Source organism: Rhodofomes roseus (assembly GCF_022264815.1).
Source record: "Rhodofomes roseus strain CIRM-BRFM 1785 chromosome Unknown C8Q71scaffold_9, whole genome shotgun sequence".
In the NCBI taxonomy this organism is placed as follows: Eukaryota; Fungi; Basidiomycota; class Agaricomycetes; order Polyporales; family Fomitopsidaceae; genus Rhodofomes; species Rhodofomes roseus.
In genome coordinates, this window is record NW_025952965.1 from 644,653 (window position 1) to 660,138 (window position 15,486).

The 15,486-nt window shown below is 55.4% G+C and overlaps 7 protein-coding genes across 7 annotated transcripts; 3 read left to right on the forward strand and 4 right to left on the reverse strand.

The window, feature by feature from the left end:
• Nucleotides 1–101: 101 nt before the first annotated feature.
• C8Q71DRAFT_588925 (uncharacterized protein) lies at nt 102–2,019 on the reverse strand. The gene is made up of 4 exons (XM_047919551.1): nt 1,373–2,019; nt 1,189–1,320; nt 277–1,139; nt 102–210 (listed from the first exon to the last, which is right to left on the reverse strand). The coding sequence occupies exons 1-3, from the start codon at nt 1,647–1,649 to the stop codon at nt 367–369; spliced, it is 1,182 nt and encodes a 393-aa protein (XP_047779339.1). The 5' UTR covers nt 1,650–2,019; the 3' UTR covers nt 102–210; nt 277–366.
• On the forward strand, nt 1,757–3,830 carry C8Q71DRAFT_757070 (Ima1 N-terminal domain-containing protein). The gene is made up of 6 exons (XM_047923653.1): nt 1,757–2,019; nt 2,081–2,199; nt 2,312–2,612; nt 2,665–2,834; nt 2,886–3,044; nt 3,095–3,830. The coding sequence occupies exons 1-6, from the start codon at nt 1,818–1,820 to the stop codon at nt 3,686–3,688; spliced, it is 1,545 nt and encodes a 514-aa protein (XP_047779340.1). The 5' UTR covers nt 1,757–1,817; the 3' UTR covers nt 3,689–3,830.
• C8Q71DRAFT_757076 (mitochondrial carrier) lies at nt 3,831–5,853 on the reverse strand. Its single transcript, XM_047923654.1, has 11 exons — nt 5,591–5,853; nt 5,500–5,510; nt 5,417–5,433; nt 5,189–5,279; nt 4,928–5,127; nt 4,843–4,877; nt 4,616–4,785; nt 4,507–4,551; nt 4,363–4,451; nt 4,093–4,282; nt 3,831–4,021 (listed from the first exon to the last, which is right to left on the reverse strand). Exons 1-11 carry the CDS (start codon nt 5,658–5,660, stop codon nt 4,010–4,012), a joined length of 930 nt encoding a protein of 309 aa, XP_047779341.1. The 5' UTR covers nt 5,661–5,853; the 3' UTR covers nt 3,831–4,009.
• A 72-nt stretch (nt 5,854–5,925) lies between these two features.
• C8Q71DRAFT_757083 (uncharacterized protein) lies at nt 5,926–8,076 on the reverse strand. Its single transcript, XM_047923655.1, has 6 exons — nt 7,601–8,076; nt 7,100–7,552; nt 6,862–7,051; nt 6,647–6,810; nt 6,520–6,574; nt 5,926–6,463 (listed from the first exon to the last, which is right to left on the reverse strand). The coding sequence occupies exons 1-6, from the start codon at nt 8,051–8,053 to the stop codon at nt 6,255–6,257; spliced, it is 1,524 nt and encodes a 507-aa protein (XP_047779342.1). The 5' UTR covers nt 8,054–8,076; the 3' UTR covers nt 5,926–6,254.
• Nucleotides 8,077–8,183: 107 nt separating this feature from the next.
• Nucleotides 8,184–9,290, forward strand: C8Q71DRAFT_589041 (zf-C3HC4-domain-containing protein). The gene is made up of 4 exons (XM_047919552.1): nt 8,184–8,422; nt 8,482–8,614; nt 8,667–9,120; nt 9,180–9,290. The coding sequence occupies exons 1-4, from the start codon at nt 8,312–8,314 to the stop codon at nt 9,265–9,267; spliced, it is 786 nt and encodes a 261-aa protein (XP_047779343.1). The 5' UTR covers nt 8,184–8,311; the 3' UTR covers nt 9,268–9,290.
• C8Q71DRAFT_589063 (nucleoporin) lies at nt 9,179–14,571 on the reverse strand. Its single transcript, XM_047919553.1, has 20 exons — nt 14,284–14,571; nt 14,118–14,228; nt 13,973–14,069; nt 13,509–13,921; nt 12,472–13,459; nt 12,228–12,418; nt 12,072–12,177; nt 11,853–12,015; nt 11,688–11,797; nt 11,504–11,636; nt 11,375–11,449; nt 11,249–11,325; nt 11,115–11,200; nt 10,743–11,056; nt 10,547–10,689; nt 10,243–10,492; nt 10,069–10,189; nt 9,907–10,008; nt 9,711–9,853; nt 9,179–9,647 (listed from the first exon to the last, which is right to left on the reverse strand). Exons 1-20 carry the CDS (start codon nt 14,477–14,479, stop codon nt 9,411–9,413), a joined length of 4,056 nt encoding a protein of 1,351 aa, XP_047779344.1. The 5' UTR covers nt 14,480–14,571; the 3' UTR covers nt 9,179–9,410.
• Nucleotides 14,572–14,863: 292 nt separating this feature from the next.
• C8Q71DRAFT_707452 (ribonuclease III) lies at nt 14,864–15,448 on the forward strand (the record flags this gene model as incomplete). The annotated part of the gene is made up of 2 exons (XM_047920563.1): nt 14,864–15,094; nt 15,155–15,448. The coding sequence occupies 2 exons, from the start codon at nt 14,864–14,866 to the stop codon at nt 15,446–15,448; spliced, it is 525 nt and encodes a 174-aa protein (XP_047779345.1).
• Nucleotides 15,449–15,486: the final 38 nt, after the last annotated feature.

Here is a 15,486-nt window from a genome sequence, read left to right on the forward strand (position 1 = left end):
TGTACACCGCCCGAACAGGTGCTCATATGTGGCATATGGGCCAACGCGTGCTAGGCTGTCCTTCTGAAGCGGCAATAAACACCTGTGTATCGTTACCATCCCTGATCGAGCGGCGGACCTGTCACGGTCAATTCCCAGGGGTACCGAGACCGAGGACGCTGGACTTGGCATTGATGCTTGTGATCTGAACGTTCAAGCCGTCCGCCCTGGCTTTTGCCGAAGTCAGTCTCCAACCATTCTCGACGCGCCCAGGACGCCTCACGGGGCCTTACATACCTTGAGTCCATTCCGGCAGCGGGGATTCCAACGCCGCGCCAGGCGTAAGATCGCCGCGCCCGACCCCGCCCCGGCACAGTCACACTCGGGTCACACCTCCCAGCGCTCGTCCAGGCCCGCGCCCTCCAGCAGCCCCAGGATGCCCACGCTCCCGGACGGGTCGCCCGACAATCGGAGGTGCTGCACAGCGCGCTCGACGCGCGCAAGGCCTGTCTTCTCCCCACCTTCACCGCCCACCTCTAAACCCTGTTCAGCGGCCATCTCATCGATCATCTTGAGACGTGCGAGGACAGCGTCGTTCGCACGCTGTAATGCCTCTTGCCCGGCATTTACTCCCCGCGTGTGTTCCGTTATCGGGCCCGCACCATGGGGGTCCAGCATTCCCAGGGCTTCCGCCTTGTATGCACGATATTGCTCGCGTGTCGCGTTGGGAGGGTGAGCGACCATGCGATGAGTCGTAAGCAGACGATCCGCGGCTGCTGTAGACTGTGATGAGGGGGGTGGTTCAGGAGCTAGCGTAGTCGTGTTCTTCTCGAGGTACTTCTCTAGGGCAGCTAGCGCATCTTTCGCTTTCTTTTGCTTGTCACGCCGTGACGGTCTGCCTTTCTTCTTGGATACACCGCCTCCCGCGTTTGACATCGTGGCACTGCCAGCTAGAGCAGCCATGACGGCAGATTCGTGTTCCTCCGTCACGAACAATTCTCGCGGCAAGATGCTCGGTTTGTATGGGCGCAATTCGGTCCGTGGCAGGATATGGAACGCTTCCTCGAGCGCCTTGAGCACGTAGGTAATGTACGGCTGAAGGGGAAGTAGCTCGGGATTGGTGAGGCTCGACGGTAGGCTCAGGAGTGCATCATAAATGTCTAACATAATGTCAGGGGGCATTCTACGATGACGGGATGACTTACGTACCTATTGGAATGGCGATGTGCCCTACCGAATAAATGGGCGGGTTTTGAGTGGCCGGTTGGCTGAGGTGGAATGTGTATAGCGCGAAGAGAACGACCACCCGGGTGAGCGGAGGCTCTCCGTCTGCCAAGCGTTCTGCGGAAGCAAATAAATACGCATACAACCCAAGATGCAGTGATTTTCGCACCAACAAGCAGCCTATGGGTGACGTTTATGAAGGCCTCCCTTGCGCGAGCATCGAGCACCTTGAAATGCAACCAGCACCATCCTTGTTCTGACCAGAGGCGCTTGAAGAGCGTAAATGGCTGATTTGGCGGCCATGTCTCTACGTACCGCTCGGCGAAGAGGTTGACAAGGTTTGATATGTCCTCACGAAGAGGCTCGACGTAGAGCGAGGAGGTAAAATATGATGGCTGGAGAGTGATGTCGCCGCGGACTGCAGACGGGCCTGCAGCAGTCGACATCGCGGTCGCAGACTCGGAGGCTGCGCGCAGCACTCAGCGCGTCATGCACGCGCGCTTGGGACGCGTCTCGCGTGCAAAATAGGCAACAACATCGCGCGCGCGTTCGTGGCGTGAGCGGCGACTCCCACTCCCTCCGCATCCTCCTCCTCCTCCCCCGGCTCAAGACCCATGTCCAAGATCTTCAAACAACACAACTCTGTAATTTGCTTCTTCTGCCAGTCAGCTATCATCCCAGCTCCCCGGAATCCCCGGTCCTTCCAATGCCCACACTGCGAATGCTGGAATCGGTTCGATACAAACGGCGAGATCGTTTCGGACGAACCCGCAATGCACGATGAGAACCTCAACACGAAATCCTTTGCCAGAAGAGGTACATACCACAGCTACATATCCAACGGTTTCCAGTCTCACCATGCCCCTTCATTCAACAGCTTCTCCGCGCAAAGACCGACTGCCAAGCATGTATGGGAGCGCACCCTTCTGTCATGCATGCCAGACGAACCAGATGCTCTTAGCCAACCTTCTATCTAACTACCTCCCACATCCGGACGTGCGTACGTCGTTACATCACCTTCCATCCGTAGCTCATGTGCACCAATGTCGCGGCGCCTTACTTGTTTTGCGCAATCTATGCACTGCCCTTCTCATGTGCCCAACCTCAGCATCGTGAATACGAGAACCGTGCGGCTATGCTCCCGGAGTACCGCCGTTCCCTTGAGACACGCTACCCACCCGTCTGCGCCGACTGTGCGCCAGCCGTAGAGGAGGAAATCCGTAGACGAGACAACATGGCCCGTACACGAGCCCTCGGAGGCTTTCTCGGCTCCAGTAACCCACAGCGACGCCAGGTCGCTCGAACCCAACGTGACCGTGATAGGCTCACAAGGCAAATAACGTTATGGAGAATCAGAGGATGCCTTTGGTACGCATGCCTCATGTGTACGGTGGCCTTCTATGCATCAGGTAAGACAATCAAGCTTTCAGGCACCTTGCCTGACCCAAAGGAAACGGGTAGTTGCATCTGGCTACGCCGAATTCCTTGTGCCAGACAGCATCAGACCGGGTCTACCATTATTCGCGTTGCTATCCATTCTCTGGACTGCGTGGGATCCGACATATGGGAACCTGAAGAGGGCGGCATTCCAAGGGCGCATGGTACGGCAAAGGGGCAAGAGAGAACACAACGTATGTGCTGCTCTTTAGTGGAACCTATCCAGTTGATAAGTGCTTGCATAGCTTCTGCAAGTGGTAGCCTGGCTATCCAGATGCGGCACCGCGCTTCTTCTCGCGATGTCCTGGCTCAAGCCCGAATGGGAGAAAGTGCAACCATGGACGGATCCTGACTCACCGCTCACTAGGAGATATTGTACGACATTCCTCGCGCTCGAAATCATCGTGAGTGCCCCGCTTATGATTCACAACTCCCTCACCAACAAACCATCTAGATCTATATTCGGTGCTTGACGACGCTTCGCTTGGAACGACCGCCGCCGGTCCGTCTGACGGAAGCGGCCTCACAAGGCATGCAATCCCTCGCGTCGGCCCCGACCTCGCGAGGTGCCACGCCGGCGATCGAGCCCGACTTCCTCGCGCCTCTGAGTCTTTCCTCAAAGCCCGTTGTCCTCCAACCAGGGCCATCCAACCCCATTTTCGGCATGCCGTCGTTCCTGAACCAACCCACGACACCTACACCTGACAGCGCCGCATGGCAAGACACCGTCATGGACACAGATGACGACGACGAAGGCGACTCTCGGAGACGAGACCCAAATGCGATGGACTGGTCGCCCACTATACCGTCCCCTCAGAAGCAAGCACAGATGCCGAATGGGCAGGCTCGCTACCACGATGACGGCTCGTGGCTGCGGCCACAGCGATTCTTCGCACCCGAAGAGCCAACCGGGCTCGAGGGTCTATTCTCGACTACGATCAAGCTGTCTGATGACGAGCAGGCAGAGGCTGACGCGCGCTCGGGGGCGCGAGGCAAGAGAGGGAACATCGCGCAGTGGTTGAATCCTGCTAAGCTTTGGCGGAGGTGACGGCGTTGTTGTTCTGTATATGCTGCGCCGCGTCCATATCTTGACTAACCTGTATCTCGACTTTGGCGGGTTCATTATGGAGGCCGGGGAGCCGAATCTGGAGTGACCGGGTATTTATTGAGCTCGTGGCTCGACAGCCGAGACGCAATGAAAGAAAATGCAGAACTTGGACTTGACTTGGACAGAAACAGATAGTGAGTATTCCTTGGCAATAGCGGTGCAGGGATCCGTGGTGTGAATTGTGCAAGAGTTTCATGTTTCTCATAGCAACGAGGGTGAGTGACCGCAGCTACATGAGAATGATGCCAACTGTCTCCCCGCTCAATGCCTCGTCTATTGTCACATCACGATTTTGCCATCTCAGTACAATCATGACTTCTCTCGTCGATCGGGCTGCTGCTCACCTTCTCGGCACCGAGGAGGCGCATGAGACCTTCGTAGACCCAGAGCGCAGAGGCGTTCACGGGGAATGCACGCAGCAGGGAGGGCCCGAGGCCACGATAGTAGCCCTTGAATCCCTCTGACGCGTGTATATGACGGACAGTCGCGAGGAACGACGGCCGCGCGCCTGTGTGAGGCAACGCCATCATTCGACTGACCAGACGGATCGCAGTACAACGTCGTGTGATATGATGTGAGCGTGCCGGACAGTTGCTAGAAGAGAGGACGCGCACTTTTTAATATTATCCGCTGGGATGCCCATGATCCAGAACGCGAACGCGCCCAGGCCTCCTGAGAGGAAGTTCGCCGTCGGCGTATTAATCTGACAGATGAACGCCGGCTCGATAAATGATCTCAGGCGAAGAAAACAATCTCGCCTCATACGCCGTTCCTTGCAGTCTCGAGAATCCACGCATGAAGACCTGGTACGTACGTTCAAGTGTATCGATTAGCGGTCGACGGTAAGTCTGTGAAAGTCACTCTCACCTCGTAGGACCCGAAGAGCCAGGCAAAATTGCTCCGGAAGGCAAGGCTACCGGTGAAGCCCGTCCACAGTCCAGGAACGCCTTGACTGTGTACGATTTGCCGGATGCAGTCGATAGGCCCCTTATACAGTCTGTCGGCTACAGACCTCTGGGATTGCATCTGCAGCTTGACTGGAATTCTACGAGCTTCAGCGACATTATCCGGGAGGGGAAACATAGGACTCTGACCTTTGAGATGCTCCATGGGCGTCGCCAGAAACGCACTGACACAGATTGTCACCGCGCCGATAACAGAGGAGTAGGCGGTCATTACCTTGTGAGTCCTGCGAAAAGGCCTGCAACCGTATGCCCCGCTATAGTAAGCCTTTGAGTGCCGCTCTCGGGTACTGTCTCTGTCATCCCATGCCTGGTGAGGAACAGCCGGTAGTTGTGCAATGAGCCGAGAAGGACAGAGTCAATGACTGCCCAGGCCACGGCTGGTGGAGTTGCACCCTTGTATAGTGCGAATATGGACTGGTTGGCGGTAGAATGAATTAGCATAGGCTTGCTTAGTAGCGGGAAGTGGACCACGTACTTCATTTCGCACGATCCTGAGCATGCAGTCGACAGCTCCGCGATAAGTACCAGGGGGTGAACATTGTAGTCGTGTCTTGATGGTATCGAATCTGCATACGTGTTACGAACTGTGCAGTCACGGTGACAATGTCTAGAAAACGTCGAGGCCAACGGTCTTAGCTGCAGCAATTGAACCGTTTGGACGTCAACTTGAAGGTTGACTTACCCAGAAAGTGTCCACTCTTACCCGTGTCCAACTGCTACCTATGCCATATAAGTGGTTGAGTCTGCCAAACTAATGCCTGCAACTGTGACCTTCTAGGCACCCACCTTTGTTAATCCTATCGGAGGAGGAGACGAGCAAGACCGCCAGCTGTAATTAGCTCTTGCGCAAACACTGCGCCACACGACGGCAACTCACCGCTCCCGACGCCTGCTACAGCTCCTACAAGGCGCACATGTCCGTGGCTACTAGATGATTCCGAGGCCATACAACTTGAAGGCGAAGGCGTGTGCCAACTTTTCGATAGCAAGGTTTCTTTCCCTCCCTGAAGACAGTGACTCAGATTAGCAAGCCCTGTTCTGTGCAGTATCGTCGTGTCTCGGATGCTCCAAACTTCAGAGGCCTGGCACTAGGACACCGCAGACACTGCAGCTGTTGATGTGCGAAGGCACGGGCAGCCGCTTGGACTCGCGGGATCTCAAGATCTCATTCAGATCGCTGTACGTACGTATACGTAGTGGCTTGATAGTGGCCGCACTAGTAGTAGGACTTCCGACGACTACGACTAATATTAATCAGAAGAGAACATTGCACTACGTCTTATGAAGCTTGGAACACTGGCATATTTACTTCCATAACGCTCTAAACATACCATACCGCACCGGTACCGAGCACAATATATAATACAGTAGGGGTCCCGGCTCAAGATCTAAGGTACGTGGCACTAGAAGAGGATTCACGTAAGTTAAGGGAGAACCCACAGTAAGTTGAGGGAGTGGGTTGTTAATTCGCATGCTGGGGATGACTGGAAGTATATGAGGACAAGCAAATTGACGTGGTATGCAGTGTCAGCCCATTGATCCTAGTAGGAATCTCTCGGACGCTTCCCGCTCACGATCGCTTCTCCGCTATCGGCCTCAATACTATCTTGATGGATACGCTTGCTAGCCTTGTGGAACGGGGGCAAAGATGCTGTCGTGACTGCATTGTCCACCCGGGGCGAGGTCTGAAGAAACTCTTCCTTGCGCCGTGCGTACCGTGCCCTATACTTCGACACCAGTCTATCTATGACTGATATGGATAATGAATATCGGCGAACCTCTCGTCACAGAAGGCTCGAAGCTTACCTAGGTGGTGATTGACATAGCCTTGCGCCCAAGACTTGTCAGCCCGTTGCGGGTGCTGCATTGAAAGTTGATAGTGAGACATAGACAGAGAGAGAGATCAAGCCTTCTCTGTACGATGAACACGTACCTGAATTGCGAAGTCGGACCATCGCGCGATGGTGGAAGGTGTGGAGTCCCAATTTGCTACTGATGCAATATATCTAGCAGCCATGCGGAAGTCAGCCTCCGTGAATGGCTGGCCCGACACCCCCATGCTGAGGATGTCCTCATCCGTGTCGGGTTCGTCATCGCCTGGCAGATACGTCAGGCAGACTTTCCGGCACCTTTCGCGGAGTGTCTCACCAGTCTCGCGTGTCATCTTCTGAGGCGTATCGTGCAAGTCCCGTCGATCATCTCCTCTGCACGTCCTTGACGTCTCGTCCCGGTCATCCCTCTTGTGATTGTCTCGGGCATCGGCGATCATGCGATCGACATCTGCTCGTCTAGTCATGGTGATATGCCCTCTCCAGGAGTCTACTGACCGCCCTGGGGCCTAGTTCAGACGGTGAGCAAATGGAATAGCGAACAGATCTATCCTCACCTTTTGGGCAAGCGTCTTCGCCATCTGCGCGAAAGAGACGTAGGGATCTTTGTTCAGCTGCCGTCTGACCGATTTGATGAGGAATTCTTCCTCTGCCTCCGTGAATCTTTTCCCATTCATTGAGACTGAACTGTCCGAGGGAGGGGGTGTAGGGGATCTCGACGGTGTTTCAGAGAAACGCACATGTCGAGGGGGACGTGCACGAGAATCCGATTGTCCTCGAGATTGGCTGTCCCGTCTCGAGCGAGTCACAGAATGACGGCGCGCAGGTGGCTTCGAAGGGCCACTAGCAGAGCGCTCCCAAGTCCTTGAGGCTGTCCTTCCCCTAGGGGTAGCAGCCGACAGGGACTCGTCGTGCCGCTCTTCCTCGTTGGCGAGAGGGATATGCAGAGCAAGACGTTCGTAGTTTTCAAGGAAATAATCCTTCCATGAACTGGCAGTATGGTTGTTGACCTACAATCATGTCAGTGGAGTGACCACTGAGTGAATGCTACTACAAACCCCGTGCAAGGCTTCCAGTGCCTCTCGAACGGTCCAGCCCTTGAGGTTTCGAGTCGACAAGGTATTCACAAGAATCCTTTCATCGTCAGGCAAGGCTCCCACCGCCTTGTCAAGTGTAGTGCTCTGGCTCGGAGGCTGCGAGTTGAAAGGGGTCGTACTACTGGGAGTTGCCGACTGCGGTGACCCTTGCTGGAGTAGGGTGAGCAGTCGTAGCGCATCGGATGATGTTATCGCAGGTCCTCCAGTGAGATTGGCTGGCTGAATTGTTGGGGCGGGTTGGTAGGAGAGCTGAGAACTAGGCAGTGGGTGGCTCGTATTCCCCGCACCGTTGTGTGCAAGCAGTTGTCGGAAGCCGGCGAGCGCGACGTCATGGGCCTGCTGTGGTTGTAGCAGCTGGGGGTTGGATTGCTGTAGAAAAGCACTCAAGAGGTCGGTGAGATTGTTCGAGGACATGAAGCTGGCTGGCTGAGTGGAATGCACAAAGAGTCAAAGACTGACACGCTCGGGTGTGGGGAACATCGCGTGCCGCACGTGATCGCGGATGGGCAGCGCGCTCGGGGGCCGGCCGTGCTCGGTCGATCTGCATCATCTCGTCGACTCAGCCTCCCGCGTCTTCCGTCTCCTCATGCCTTCATCTCTAGGCCCGCAGATCTCTCCGGTCTCATACTGAGCACACGCGATATCCGCTGTTGAGCCCACAGGTAACAACGTATGGCAGACTCAGACACACAGGGCGAGAAACAGTGTCGGATATGTTTCGAGGGCGAGGACCCGCAGCTCGGACGACTCATTCGGCCTTGTCTATGCAAGGGGACTATAAGCGTAAGCGTTCCTACCGCCTATGCAGATGTGCTTGTGCCTAACACTGCCCCCCGACATAGCATGTGCATGTCAAATGCCTCCAACGGTGGCGGAACGCAGCCGCCAGCCAGAGCGCATTCTATTCGTGTCCTCAATGCGGGTATAGGTACCACTTTGCCCGTACTCGAGTGGTAGGCATTGCTACAAATCCAGGTCAGTGCTAGGTACAATGTCTTTCTTACGCACCACCTCACACTCGTACCAGTCGTCATCGCCGCGATGTCTACCCTTCTATTCACCATTATCGTGCTATGCAGTTCCTTCGTCACGACTTCACTGTTGTCCGACGATGGAGACTCGACGGTCTTCTTCTATGGCTTCTACAATCCTCTCGAGGTCGTCCAGAACCTCGTCAGAGCGACCGTCAGCATCTTTGTCGACGACAGGCTGCTTGATGAGGCAGTCCTCCAGGGTTCGCGGAGCAAAGCCCGGCCCATTCAGATCCGCACACCCGCGAAGCCTCCACGATTGATTCGACGCCTTGTGCGTCGCTTCCTGCTTGGTCTGCCCGTTGTTGGTGCGGGTTCCATCGCACACATGCTGCTCTCTGTCCCCTTGCCATTCCACTGGCTGCGCCTCAGAGGTTACACTCGGAATCGCGACTCGCGCGACATGATGATGCTCCTGATACTAGCTGTAGTTCTGATGGGCGCCGCGAGGTAAGTCCGACGATGCTGATTATACTCACTATCCCTTGAACCGTACTGACTCGCCATAGAGCGCTGTACAAGGTGTACAAGCTTACAGAGAAGTATGTCAAGCAGCTTCTCTTGCGCGCGGAGGACGTGATCCTTGAGGTCAACTGAAACGATGTACATTGACTCAAACCTTCCACCTTCATGGACGCTGGATCTAGTTCACATTGTACCGAATCTTTGCATGCTCGTATAGTCCGTGTTATTTATTGTAACTTCCGATGCATATCCATACTGTACAACATGCAGCATAATCACCAGTTCCGCCGCAACTGGCGCTTGATAGTCTCATACGCTGCTTTTGTTTCTGTCCGGCTCGGGTTGAGCTCGGCAAGATACTGGTCGACCGCCTGGTCGATGCGGTACACGGGGAATTCGCTGCGAGAGGCGGCGGACTGTGGTCGCTTGACATCCTCCAGCCAGTCTGTGAGGAGCACAGCGATGTCCGAGGAGATGGACTGCACGTTCGCCTGCTCGTTGAATGGCGGGATCTTCGAAGCGAACGGGCCTGCGTCAGCTTGCGTCTCGAGTATACTATTAGTAAGAGGGCTCACCTGAGACTCATACATCTCGTATAGGATGTCCCAGACTTCGGGATATGGCACACCACACTGGACCAATATTCGAGGTGACCAACCATACGGGAGCGCGCCTTTGTGGGCCAAGCTGAAGCGCACCAACAACGAGGCGACGTGTCCTGAAGTCCTGATCAGACCTCAACCCAATGTACGAGTGGAAACAGCTGCTCACGTAATGGGAACGCGCTCTCTGATGGGTAGAACCGTTGCCCGAGGGGCACCACTTTCGACACGATCCGGTCGGCAGCAACGTCGGTATCGGCGTCGTCGATGGCTATGAATTTCAGGCATCATCAACAACTCAGCCGTTGCAACTACATACGACAGGCCTCACCTTCCTCGAATATTCTGTTCCAGATAGGGCGCACGACACTCTCATCTCGGTGTTCAGAGACATGAAGGACGAGCAGTTGGATGGCTGGTAGGTCAAATGCCACGGCATAATCTTGATACAGCTGAAACGACAATTAGGAAGTCATGCGGCGGCTGCATGTCCGGAAGTGCACACCTCTGTAATCGACATGAGGCCGTTGGATAGCAGCCTGACCTTCTCGCCAGCCTCGCTCGAATCATTGAAGTGTGGCATGAGTGTGTTGAGGAGTTCAAGCTGCACCTGAGCGACCTCAAGCTTCTCTTCCAAGTCTGTGAGGAATGCGATCGCCGTCTCTTGTCTGCTCCCGGCGGAGACGGGGTGAGACTTCGCATTGCCAACTGCCAGTGTGAGATATTCCAACCGTGCATCGAGTGGGAGGTCGAAGCTGGAAGTAGATGTCAGCAAGCATTTCCGCTCTTGGCTGTCACAGCCAGCTTACTCGGTTGACTCTGCCAACGCGGCCAGCACCTCTGCCGCCCGTAATGGCTGGCCGTCTTTGACGTAGAACTGCCAGAGTAGTTGCAATTTGGACACCGTGAGAGGATGCCGTCTAAGATGTGCTTCCAGATATGCCGGGCGCATCTGGGGATCGAGAGTCGCGTCATGGTTCATGCAAGCAGATCCGGCCTACGTACCTCGAGCAACTCATCTGCCATCCTCCGCTCAATCAACCAGTCATACAGCGTCGAGTGGAACATCTCGTCCTCGCCCTCGAATGCGAGCTCGTAGGCATGACTCCGGACACGTTCGGCCTCGTCGGAGATGTTCTGCTGTTGACACCGCTGCTCGAACACTGACAGCGAGTCCAGCACCAGCTGATAGCAGTGTAACCGCCGCTCCCATGCTTTCGCACGAGGGTCGTTAGCAGGGCAGCCACTTTGCCAGTGTTCCTGGCCTTGGCCATCGGCATCATAGGCTTGCGCACAGTGCAACGGCAGTTCCACAGAGCCTGTCCAAAATTTCATCGTTTGTACCACATGATGAGTATTGACAGACATGCCACGGACCTTTCGCATAGCTAAGCTGCTGGTAGTCGCCACAAATCTCCCGAAGCTTCTCGAAATCGAGGTTGCGAGCGCCTTTCATGAAGAGCCTACCCAGAATGTGAGTGTCGAGGACAATGACACCAGGGCAGACCTACTTTAGCGACTCGCCAAGCCAAGTCTGACGCTCTGCAGGATTCCGCGTCTCTATCGCCTTGCGGATGTTCTCCCTTGCCTACAGCAGATGATGAACAAGATGTATCTCGAGATGCAGATACTCCTACCTTGTAGAGCATCACATCGTCGGCACTGCAGAATGAGCCACATCGTTGCTGCAAGACCTCGCTGACAGTATCCACCTGCGTTGGCACTTAGTAGTGCGCCTTCAGTTGCGAATCCATGAAGACACTCACGCTGATTTGCTGACCAATCTGCTGGTTGATCACGACGTTGACCAAGGCTCTAGATGATGCGATGCCCTGCTCGTCTGTGATCAAGTCTTCGAAGGTCATACTTGTGACGAGTCGCTGGATGTCAGGTTCGCATCTGCTCAAACTCAATGAGCGATGTTCCCGCGAGTGGATGCATGCGACTCACTGTCGGATTAGCTCCCCTAGCCGGTGGTCGCTGAGCAGCAGTATGAAGGATATCGCCTCGATAGTCCGCCCAAGGAGAGACGTGAGTTGGGAAACTGAACTTTGCTCCGCCTGCGAGAGGGCGATTTTGAGTTACCCGGCAGGGTGACTATAGTGACTGGCATACCTTCCAGGCCTCTTGTTCACTGGCAGTCGTTGATCGCGCACCAGCATGGTCCCCTGGCGCAGAGTGGAAGAGGTGAGGATTTGTGTCCAGCAACTCTTTCAAAGCGAAGAGGTTCTTCTGGGTAGTAATCAGGACATCGTCAGGTACACTGAGGCCCGAGGCGCTATCCATAGAGATGTGTTAGCGTTCGCTACCGACAGATGATTTCAAAGCACTCACCCCGGTGCAGTCAACCTGGCTTTCCAGAATGGCCTCACTAATCGGGCGAAATACATAGCAAGACCCTCACGCCGGCCACTGAAGATTGACGTCCCAGATCCCTCAGCTGATGACCAGTCAGTAAAGATCCGGATCATGGAGGAAAACGCTCACTGCTCGTCCCATATGTTACGCGCTCTGACCACATCGGCCGCTCGCCGAAATCGTAGAAAGCCTGCTTGGCGACCATTGCAATCTCGGGGCTCACAGTGCTGATGTTGCCTAGCGGGGACGGCTCAGAAGGGTCCAAGAAGGTATTCCCGCTCGCAATGGCCAAGAGCATCGCGCACGTCTGATCTCGACCGAAGCTGCACTCCGTGAGTGACCGTAGTGCATCGCGAGAACGTAGGGAATTGCTCACCTGTCGCGGAACTCGATGAGCGGTTGAGCGTTGCCCTCGATCTGGAACTCCTCGATGACATCCTTCAGGTAATCCAACGACCTTCGCTTGGCCAGGAATGTCAGCCCGACGTTCGTGAGGATCATGAACTGCCGGGTCGGCTCAGAGAACTGATACGCCAGCTCGCTCGTCACTACTGGAGCGGGTGTAATGGACGGCCCGGCGACAGCCGCAGCAGCCGCACTTCGAGGAACAGGTGCCATAGCCCAAGTCCGTCCGGGGATCGACAGCAGAGTAGCATGTTCAATGAGCGGTGGTCGACTGGGACCAGGGGCAGCTCCATAGGACGTGTTTGCGTATTGTGGGTTCTGCTGTTGAGGCGAGGGACCGTGGAGTTGTCCGAGTGTGCCAATTCGAGTCACGTCGGGAGACATGCACAAAACGAAGTCGGTGCCGTCCACATCGCCAGGCTGGGCAGCGACGGTGAGTCCGGCGTCGTAGCACGAATTCTCAAGGGAAGAGACAATGTATGGTCGTGAGGCGGACGGTGGCGGCGCCTGCGACATCCCATAATTGGAGGCCGAAGGCCGATACGGGTTTGATTGTTCGTCCGGATGCAGCAGGTTCGCAGGCGGAAGGCGCACATGCATGAGCTGAAGTGGACGCGAGCTAGTTGGAGCACCGCTAGCACTCGCGAAGCCATACGCATAGAATCCAGAGGAGGGCGCAAAGTATAGTCGAACACCGTTCGTAGTCATCGCCATCAGCTGGACTCCGGATCGAGCTTCTGATGCATCAATGACATGCAGCGAGATGATCTGGAAGTTTTGAGGAGTCAACGCAGGTGAACCAGGCGCCTTGTCTTGTGCGGCCTTGTACAAGTTGGAGAGTGTTTGAAGATGCTGCACGCTCTTCTCGCCATTCGTGCTGTACACCAAGATGGTATTCTTCGTCGTCAACCCGTAGAAGCATTTCCTAGAATTGTCAACAACAAGAGATGTGATGCGGTCTACATGACATGAGTGAGTGAAGTTCAACCGTGGTAGTGGGCAGCACACCTTCCAACTTCGGTGCAGACAGTCGGGGAATGAGGCTCTGCACACCTCCAACTGAGTGGTTGATGATCTGAACTCTCTTCCCGAACCATCCCTCCTTCTCCTGGTAATGCAACTCATAAAGACATCCATCTTGGACGCCGCACATGAAGATGCGACCGTCGGTCCCAAACACGGACGTCATCTCCACATCACAAGGTATCGACATGTCAGTGGCGTACATCCTGATGTCCTTGCGCGGACGGTTGTTGGGCCCGGTGACTGGCGTGGTGGAGACACCAATGAGCAGTACGGTGAGAGGTGTGCATATAACCAGGAGAGACGTGATCTCGTCTATGAAGACGCCGGGCTTAGGCTTGACGAGGGCGACGTGTGTTATAACATCAGGCTGGTCCACGAAAGAACTCAGCTCTTGGCTGGGTGAGTAGCGTCAGACCCACGGCGGCCGATGTTGGCACAGCACGCACCCTTCAACATAATCCCACAAGAATAAGTTATGGTCAATCGTGATCCATACACGCTCGATTTCAGGCATCAGCCCCATATGTGAGGTGACGCTGGTGGCTGCGGAGGTATGAACATGGATGTGTATATGTATGAGACAAGACGTACTATTGTAATATTGGAATAGCCCCTCCGGGATACCAACAAGCCTCCTCTTCTGGAAGGGGACGCGGAAATCATCCGGAAAGACACTGTATGACGCGGACGATGGTACGCCTGCTGCTCGAGGGTGTCAGGTGGACGCGTCGACACCAGCGCGATCAATGCGACGTACGAACTGTGAGTAGTTCATTTAAGTCCGGCAAAATTTGTGCGTCCTTGTGAAGCTGCTCCTGTAGGACGCGACTAGCGTTCTGGAGCGCGGGCAGGTCAAGTGCGGGGATGGGCTTCGGCGCGACCTGGAGTTGTCGGCCTGTCGTGCTTGCGGATGCCCCCAGCATGCTTGAGGATGGTTCAGCGTGGCCGTTCATTGTTGCCTTTATGCCCGGGATGATGGCGGCAGCGGTCAAAACATACGCAATAGAGGGGGAAGGAGGGGCAAAGCGTTGGGCAGGACGCCACGATGTAATGGAAAACAAGAATCCGAACGCGTCTGTGGCAGGCTCTCACGTGCGCCCTCGACGCGCTCGCTTGGTCCTGGTCAAAATCCGGACGCACTCCCTCTTCAACTTGCATCCTACCACACACCAGACTAGTGCACCCGGCCTCAAGCCTCAAGGCTCACTACGGACTAGCCTCGACGGTGCCACTTGTGCCACAACCTGCTAGGCATCTCTATCGGTCTCTCCCTCTTCGTCTGTCCTTTCTTTTCTCAACATACTCTACGTCTCCTGGTCGCTGGTGATCCTGACACCATGATAGCACTACACAGGGCCATCTTCGATGCAGTAGTCGAAGCTATCCGCAGGCCCGAGTTTGACGCTTCTCTGCCTCCTCTGTCGGACGCCACATGGGCAAGGTTGCTCGCAAATTCCGCCCTCATGGAGAGGGAGCGCCTCGAGTTCCTGGGCGACGCTCTCATGTACGCCACGATTGGGACGATTCTCTACAAACAGATACCCAGCGGAAGTCCCCATCTGTACACGGTACGCACCCAACGGCCAACTCTCGTCAAGACTTCGAAGATATAACTCAACGTCTGATAGAATGTTCGTGGCGTCCTGCACTCTAATGCCGTATTCACGAAAGTGGCCGAGAAGCTTGACATCCTGGCGGTCCCTGATGTGGTCCTGAGAGCCTTGTCCAAGATGGACTTTGGCGAGGGCGCGTCAGCCGCCTCGAACAAATCCAAACCGGAAGTCAAGGCGACGGCTGACCTGTTCGAAACTGTCCTGGGCGCCTACTACCTCGAGAAGGGCTTCGGTCCGCTCTGTGAATGGGTTCAAGGCATCTACAAACCCCTGATTGCTGTGGCAGAGAGGGCTTTCCGCGAATGGTGAGACTGGCTGGACTCTGGTGGCTGCTCTCTCGGGTTTAT

Coding starts and splice junctions, on each gene's coding strand:
- C8Q71DRAFT_588925 (XM_047919551.1), bottom strand. CDS start 1,649: ATGTCGACTGCTGCAGGCCCGTCTGCAGTCCGCGGCGACATCACTCTC. Junction 1,321..1,372: donor CACCCATAGGCTGCTTGTTG/GTGCGAAAATCA, acceptor TTGCTTCCGCAG/AACGCTTGGCAGACGGAGAG. Junction 1,140..1,188: donor GCACATCGCCATTCCAATAG/GTACGTAAGTCA, acceptor ACATTATGTTAG/ACATTTATGATGCACTCCTG.
- C8Q71DRAFT_757070 (XM_047923653.1), top strand. CDS start 1,818: ATGTCCAAGATCTTCAAACAACACAACTCTGTAATTTGCTTCTTCTGC. Junction 2,613..2,664: donor GGTGGCCTTCTATGCATCAG/GTAAGACAATCA, acceptor GGAAACGGGTAG/TTGCATCTGGCTACGCCGAA. Junction 3,045..3,094: donor TCCTCGCGCTCGAAATCATC/GTGAGTGCCCCG, acceptor CAAACCATCTAG/ATCTATATTCGGTGCTTGAC.
- C8Q71DRAFT_757076 (XM_047923654.1), bottom strand. CDS start 5,660: ATGGCCTCGGAATCATCTAGTAGCCACGGACATGTGCGCCTTGTAGGA. Junction 5,128..5,188: donor TCAGGATCGTGCGAAATGAA/GTACGTGGTCCA, acceptor ACCGCCAACCAG/TCCATATTCGCACTATACAA. Junction 4,283..4,362: donor CCAGCGGATAATATTAAAAA/GTGCGCGTCCTC, acceptor CCGTCTGGTCAG/TCGAATGATGGCGTTGCCTC.
- C8Q71DRAFT_757083 (XM_047923655.1), bottom strand. CDS start 8,053: ATGTCCTCGAACAATCTCACCGACCTCTTGAGTGCTTTTCTACAGCAA. Junction 6,811..6,861: donor GAAGATGACACGCGAGACTG/GTGAGACACTCC, acceptor CGTATCTGCCAG/GCGATGACGAACCCGACACG. Junction 6,575..6,646: donor GGTCCGACTTCGCAATTCAG/GTACGTGTTCAT, acceptor CTTTCAATGCAG/CACCCGCAACGGGCTGACAA.
- C8Q71DRAFT_589041 (XM_047919552.1), top strand. CDS start 8,312: ATGGCAGACTCAGACACACAGGGCGAGAAACAGTGTCGGATATGTTTC. Junction 8,423..8,481: donor TATGCAAGGGGACTATAAGC/GTAAGCGTTCCT, acceptor CCCCCGACATAG/CATGTGCATGTCAAATGCCT. Junction 8,615..8,666: donor AGGCATTGCTACAAATCCAG/GTCAGTGCTAGG, acceptor CACTCGTACCAG/TCGTCATCGCCGCGATGTCT.
- C8Q71DRAFT_589063 (XM_047919553.1), bottom strand. CDS start 14,479: ATGAACGGCCACGCTGAACCATCCTCAAGCATGCTGGGGGCATCCGCA. Junction 11,201..11,248: donor TGGCTTGGCGAGTCGCTAAA/GTAGGTCTGCCC, acceptor CATTCTGGGTAG/GCTCTTCATGAAAGGCGCTC. Junction 9,648..9,710: donor ACGAGATGTATGAGTCTCAG/GTGAGCCCTCTT, acceptor TTCGCTTCGAAG/ATCCCGCCATTCAACGAGCA.